Here is a 7,333-nt window from a genome sequence, read left to right as displayed (position 1 = left end):
CAACTATCTATCTACCCGCCCTTATCTGTCGCTTTCCCTCTCTGGCTGTAGGAGGGAGACCCCGTAGGTGGAGGACACCCCCTCAATAACCCCAAAAGGAGGTAACGACTTTTAAAGGAAGAATATGAAGGAAAAACTAGATCCTTCGTAGTTTTGGGGGCGGTGGAAGTGAGGAAGGTAACATTTAAAAACTGTAGCAGCCAAAGACTGAGACCATTGAGAAGCCATTAGGGTTCATTTATTCTGTCAGCAATCACTGATGGACGGCTGCACACTCAGCATTTGGGCCCCGGTGAAAACAACACAAAAATCCCTGCCCTGCTCCATTGTTGCAAAGTTACCAGAATGGGGTGCCAAGTTGGCTGGCAATCCCAACACTCAGAAGGGGTGGAGGCAGCAGGATCAGGAGTTCAAGGTCAGCCTCAGCTAAATAGTGAGTGAGTTTCAGCTTTGAGTTACACGAAAACCTCTCTCAAAACAACCAAAACCTGTTACCAGTATGTATTCATGCCACTGCTTCTTTATTCAAAGTTTAGGGGGGAAGTCCTTTCCTCTTCTCTTCTCAAAAACAAAATCCTGCTGAGCCCTATGGACAGTTCATCTCTCTGTCTAACTCCATCAGGGATTTAGATGGAGGACCATTTGCCTTTTTACTTTGGGCTTAGACCCAAGCCACCGCCCTGGGACAGCCTTTGAGCAGTAAGGACGTCTGCACAGAGGCTGGGCTGTATACAAGAAAATTCTTGCTTTAGCTTCTCTTTTCACCCTGGACCCTTCCTTCCTTCTTCTCTCACCTCCATTCTTTCCCTCTGTCCCTTACTTCAGCAGGCCTTCAGTTCAAACTCAACCCTCTCTCGCCTACCACTCACCATGTACTGCAACTGCTTCTCAGAAGGCATCCTGGCTGCCCCTGTCAACTACTGGGTTTCAGGTAAGCCTCCCTGCCTCCTCCCCATGCTCTTGAAGCTGACATGGGCAGGGCCTGAGGACAGCAGGTGACCCTCGCACTCCCCCACCCCAGGTCTAGCCTTCCCCGATTGGGCCTACAAAGCCGAGTCTTCACCAGGCTCCCGGCAGATCCAGCTGTGGCACTTCATCCTGGAACTGCTGCAGAAGGAAGAGTTCCGCCATGTCATCGCCTGGCAGCAGGGAGAGTACGGGGAGTTTGTCATCAAGGATCCAGATGAAGTGGCTCGCCTCTGGGGCCGCAGGAAGTGCAAACCACAGATGAACTATGACAAGCTGAGCCGGGCCCTCAGGTGAGAGGAGGGTGGCCAGCAGCAGGAGAGGCAGAGCTCAAGGAAAAGGGCTGTGGTTCTTGGCACTGCTATTGCAGGGCTTGGGAAACGCTCTCACTGTGGGAAGATGGCTAGTGTCCTCTGGCAACTGCTAGACCAATGGAGGAGACTCCAGTCTCTCCCTTCCTCACAGAGGCAACTCTCAATTCTCTAGGTATTACTACAACAAGAGGATCCTGCACAAGACCAAAGGCAAGAGGTTTACCTACAAGTTCAACTTCAGCAAGCTCATGGCAGCCAACTGCCCTCCGTGGAAAGTGTGGGCACCCTCCAGCCCTCACCTGCTGCTGAGGTCCCCTGCCCTGTGTCATCCCTTGGTGCCTGTGGCTAAGCAGAGTGAGGTAGGCATGACGTCCTGTCCTTATAGCTCTGACAGGACCTGATTTTCGGTCCTGGAGGCTCCTGGCCACTGTCCACCTTAGAGCCCTCTTGGTCTCCAAAGTTCTTCTATATTCTAGTCCCTGAGTGCTCTGGGATCTGGTCTTTGAGATCCATAGCCACCTTTGAGGAAGGATGGTTTCTATGCTAGGCACTATCCTTTAGCAGTGTGTCAGAGGTGCAGGGAGGGTCCAGGGAGATGGAGACAGCAGGCAATCCACAGCAGTTACTGGTTGCTTTGGACAGTATGAGAATCAGTATGGGACTACTCTGTCATATTAACAACTGGGTGATAGCCCTGCCGAGCCTTATAAGACTACACCCTGGTGAAAGCTGGCTCCTCCCCAGCTTTCCTTCTTCCCCCCTCCTTAGCCCGTGCATAGCATGCTGTGCACACGGGCCACAGAAACTCAGCCAGCTGGAGAGAGGACCCCACCGAGATCACCAGAGGCCTCTGGGGACAAGGAGAGCAGCGGCTTCAACTGTGAGTGTTGAGCACCGAGTTGGTGGGGATCTCAAACAGAGGAGGGGAGCCTCCCGGGGCCTGGCTGGCTGAGCATATGCCCACGTAGGCATGAGACAAGAGATCTTCATGCAGTCAGTGCTTAGTGACTGATTCTAGTTGTTTACTAGGCCTGGGGCTCAAATAGGAAAGATTAGCTCAGGAAGAAACAGAGGCTGGTGGGAAGCAGAGGTGGGAGGACTGCCAGTTACTACAAGTGCTGGGAGGGCACAGGGGAGCACTTCGGAGGCACAGGGGAGCACTCTGGAGGCACAGAGAAGCACTCCGGGGGCACAGAGGAGCACTCCGAGAGGAGAGAAGGGCAAAGAGAAAGTGGGAGCCAAGAGCATGTATGACGAATCTGGAAGGCATATTGTCAGTGTGGGTGGGAAGGCGAAGGGCGCGTGGGAAGCAGTCTACCAGGCTAACAGCTAACCGGGTCCAAAAGTCCTCAGAAATAATTTGAAGTGCAGAGAGTCCAGTGAGAAGAGCTGTTTAGGTTTTCGTTTTGTTTTTGTGGTGCAGGAGACAGAACCCAGGGCCTTTATATGTTCATTGAGCCCTCTACCAACTGAGCCACATTCCTGGTTCCTATTTCATTGTATAAACTACCAAAGCTTCCAAACTGACGATTTGACTGAAGGTTTCTAGTCCTTATGATCCAGTACAGAGGCAATACGCATTCCGTGACAGAAATCATATCTTGAAGTTTGAAGTTTGACCTTCCGTTGGCTATGAATGGGAGGTGCAGGGAGCCACCTCTCCAGTCACCCACGTAGCATGACAGTAAACAGCCAGTCCTCCACAGCGTACTGCACGCACGGCTGAACTGACTCATTCTGCAGGTTATATACACCCAACACACTCTTGATGTAGGTTATTTTTAACCCACAATGGGTTTATCAACATGCAACCTTATCATAAGCCAGTGAGTATCTGTACCCAGGCTGTCTGTGGCTGTGATAAGGGGAGAAGCCCTTCTAGTGTTGAAAAGCTTTTATTATTTTAAATTATGTGGAGGGGGGTGTGTCTGCCTACAGGTGTGTGCCCTGGAGTGCAGGTGCCCTCCAGAGGCCAGAGATGTTGAACACCCTGGAGGTAAAATCAAAGACAGTTGTGAGCACTCTGACAGGGAGGGGGTGCTGGGAACAGAACTCAGTTCTTCTGGAAGAACAGAAAGGCTCTTAACCACTGAGCCATCTCTCCAGCTCCCACTGGGAGGGCTGTTGTTGTTGTTGTTGTTTGGTTAGGTTGGGGGGTTGCTGTTGTTTGTTTGTATTTAGACAATCTAAGAAGAAGACTCTAGGGCCATGGGGTGAAGGAGGGACCTCAGCTGAAGAGAGGTGGGCAGACCAAGCTCATGTTCTTCTTCCTTCTCTCATCCGATGTTTACATGACCTCCTGTTTAATGTGCCTTCTTGTGTTTACTGTGCCTTGATCCCAAAGGAAACACCATAATTTTATAACTATTATCTATTTAATATATGAGTATAATGCAGCTGTCTTCAGACACACCAGAAGGGCATCCAATCCCATTACAAATGGTTGTGAGCCACCATGTGGTTGCTGGGGGTTGAACTCAGGACCTCTGGAAGAGCAGTCAGTGCTCCTAACCACTGAACCATCTCTCCAGCCCTGAAACACCATGATTTTAAGAAAGAAAATTTTAGCTGGGTGTGGTGGCACACGCCTTTAATCCCAGCATTCAGGAGGCAGAGGCAGGTGGATTTCTGAGTTCGAGGCCAGCCTGGTCTACAAAGTGAGTTCCAGGACAGCCAGCAGCCAAGGCTATACAAAGAAACCCTGTCTCAAAAAAAAAAAAAAAAAAAAAAAAAAAAAAAAAAAAGAAGAAGAAGAAGAAGAAGAAGAAAGAAAATCTTACTGTTTTTTTTAAACACTACTATTTTATTAGTGTTTTGACTGCATGTATATCTGTGTGAGGGTGTCAGATTCTCTGGAACTGGAGTTGCAGACAGTTGGGACCTGCCATGTGGGTGCTGGGAATAGAACCCAGATCCTCTAGAAGAGCAGCCAGTGCCGCTGAAGCTGAGATGTGAGCAATGCCTGCCTTTCTGAGGTTTTTAGTCAAGAGGTTAAGGTCACTACCGATAGATGCGTGGTATTACTGCTGCTGGGCACAAAGGGGACACTGAGGGTGCTAGGGACAGCGGGGAAGACTTTAAGGAAGTGACTTTAAGCCGACTTCCAAAGTGCAGCTGAGCTTGCAGGAATAACACAGACTAGGAGTTCAGAAGCCTGGAACATTAAGAGGGACGGGGAGCAAGCTATCAGTGGCACTTCATGATGGGGTAAGAAGAGAAGGCGGTCAATGGTAGACACCAGTGGCTATCGGAGCAACCAAGTCAGGCTTCCTGTGGAAAGATCCAACCCAGGTATCTCCTGCAGAGGTTCAAGCCCCTCTGCTTCCGGCAGTTTTGAAGATTAGGATCACCCAGATTTACCCACCCACAATGCAAGCCATGGATGCAGGGTGGTTGGGCCATCAGATGGGCATCCTAGAGCTACCTAGCACTCAAAGGGCTTCTCTGTTCCTCCACACCACTGTTCTCCCAGCACCAGAGCGCTGAGGACAGCAAGCATACCCACTTTGGAGCGGGCTGCTTTCCTTTCCTTCTCGCACTCATGCACGCACGCACGCACGCACGCACGCACGCACGCACTCCTTGTGCTTGGACCCCGAAGGGTGTGAAAGTTTTAGGTCCGCAGAAGGCTGCTAGCAGTTACTTGCCATGCTTCAGGACTGGAATTCCACTTCGCGTCTTACCTCCACCCTCACTCAGATCATGCGGTACCAGAAGAGGGAGCTGCTGTAGAATACTCAAACCAGCTTCGGGAAATAGGGAGACTCCAAGTAACTCCTCTGCGTGCCCACTCAGCTACAGTGTGGACACAACCCCGACCCCAGGAGCTGGGGTCACAGCCCTTCTGTAGGACAACAGCCCTTACCTCGTCTAAGGGTCTAAGGAGAACAATACTGGGCCACAGAGAAAGAACACCGCGGCAGGAGTCCACATGTTTTCTTCTCAGGGTGAACATTCTGACTACTTCGCCCCCTCACGAATCTGGCTTGAGAAATATTCCTAACTAATAAACTGGCTATATTAAGTAACACCTGATCTGTTTTCCCAGGTTTTATTCAGCTAGGATGAGGGTCTTAAAGCCCACACCCACAGTGACACACCTACTCCAACAAGGCCTTACTTCCTAATAGTGCCCACTCCCTCGGCCAAGCCAAGAGGAGAGGGAAGGAGGCAACGGAGCATCTCGGGGAGGGGCCCTCTTGACCACTTCTCTCTGTGTCTCTAGGTTTTGGCTCTGTCCTGGGCCCAGGCTGGCAGAGCCCTTGCTGCTGTCTCCGCAACCTCCGAGGTGGCCTGCCCAGCCTTGCGCCCCTTGCTTCTGTGCCCTGCCTCTACTGTAACTGGACCCACCTCTCAGGGCCCATCATGCCTCCTCTTCCCTCAGAGCAGTCACTTTCGGGGTCCTCAAAGCCTGGTCCTCGGCTCTCAGGCCCATGGCATTTTCCAGGGCTCCACCTTCTGGCCAGGCTGAGACAGAGCATTGGCGAGGGGCTTTGGTGCCAGTTTCTCAGGCCCGAGGAATTGGTGGTAAATCCTGGCCCAGGGCCAAGCAGCCATCTGGATTCCAATGAGGGACTCTCCTCAGGGACTCGGGGACTCAAACTTGGGAAAGGAATCTCCATGTCCCCCAATCCAGAGAACATGAGAGCCATATGGCCTTCTGATCCCCCTTAATTGGAGAGAAAGAAGTGAAGGGGTGGCTCTTCCCCCCCCCCCCCCCCCCCGTCTCCTGTTCCCCCACTGGAGGCTCTGAAGGGTGAAGTTGAACCAAGGTGGGGCAAATGTGGGCATGGGGAAATGGAGATGGCACCCCTTCCCTATACCAAATTGCTATCAGACTAAGGAGACATTATTAACTTTTTTTTTTGGAGAGAAATGAGATTAAGAGTTTCTATCATTAAAATTGCCCCATGCCTACGCACAGGAGGGGATGAAGGGGCTGGGCTGGAGCAGACCAGCGTTTGTTTGGCTTAAGTCTTAGGATCTCTTTCTTCCTCTGGGTTCACTTCCCCATCCTGGCTAAGGTTTCCCAGGACCTCTCACACCCCTTCCCATACTTCTCTGCCCTCCCTCTGACTGCACAGCCACTAGGAACCTCTGTTCCAGGGAGGTTCTTGTTTCTATGAAGGAAGGTTCTGTGCTTCTATCTCCATGAACCCAAGATGCAGGCAGGGGTACAGAGAGGGAGGAGGGGTGGTTCTCTCATCTCTGTAACACTCCGCTGCCAATTGTGAATAAAAATGTCCTTGGACCAACAATCTTTCTCCTGTGCATCCTAGTCTTGGCTGCGTTCCTTCTCTGTGCCCATCAGTGGTGGTGCTGAATGCAATGCAGGGATTGAGAGGAGGGCTTGAGGCTTAGACTGGAAGCATCCAGCCAAGCTCCTCTCTTCTACCATCATGCCTGAGAATGAGCCAAGCAATGAGGGAAGCCGGTCCCAAAGACAGAACAGCAGAAAGAGTGGGGGTCTTTGCCAAAGACCTTAAGGCTCCTGTAGAGGACCTCTGGGCAAAGTTCTAATGGTCCAAGTGGGAAAGGAAAGGACTCTGGTGCTAAATATCCTCTGCTTCTGCCCATGGGCTCCTGAGAACGAGCAGCAGGGCTGGCTTGAAGCTCCTGGTGCCAGAGTGCATAGAGAACACATGAAAGCGACTCTACTTGACGACAGATGAATCAACGAGGAAGAGATGCTGCCACACAAGCCAAAGCCACCGAGCCACCTGCTCTCCTGCCTCTAGGCTATCAATTACCTGACCTGGATCTGTCTCTTTTTGAGGAACAGCTCATGAGCTGGAAAGGCCCAGAGGGTTCTACTGCCCATTCCAAGTTCCTCTTGGAGCCACTCTCACATTTACTTCCTTCAGCCTCACTTGGTCTTCTGACCGTATGTTGTCAGTCAACTAGAACGGGCGAGAAATGCACAGGGTGTGACATATCTCTCATCTACAGGAAGGCCAAGGTGATTCCCAAGCTGGGCCTAGGGCAGGAGAAAGGGTCTCTGTCTCCCTCCCTCAGCCCATCCCCAGTACAGAGTTTTCCTGTCCGTCCCCCCC

General features: G+C 51.5%; 1 protein-coding gene across 1 annotated transcript; it reads left to right on the top strand.

Annotated features, from left to right (window-relative positions):
* Window positions 1–870: 870 nt before the first annotated feature.
* Etv3l (ETS variant transcription factor 3 like) lies at window positions 871–5,851 on the top strand. The gene is given in 6 exon segments (XM_029475604.2): window positions 871–931; window positions 1,022–1,259; window positions 1,453–1,639; window positions 2,049–2,160; window positions 5,506–5,765; window positions 5,768–5,851. Coding segments are annotated over 6 exon segments (942 nt in total).
* The last annotated feature ends 1,482 nt before the right edge of the window (window positions 5,852–7,333 follow it).

This window comes from Mus caroli, unplaced genomic scaffold, assembly GCF_978045245.1.
Source record: "Mus caroli unplaced genomic scaffold, Mus_caroli_1 scaffold_3, whole genome shotgun sequence".
In the NCBI taxonomy this organism is placed as follows: domain Eukaryota; kingdom Metazoa; phylum Chordata; class Mammalia; order Rodentia; family Muridae; genus Mus; species Mus caroli.
Note: the sequence above shows the minus strand (reverse complement) of the source record. Positions and strands in the feature narration are given on the sequence as shown.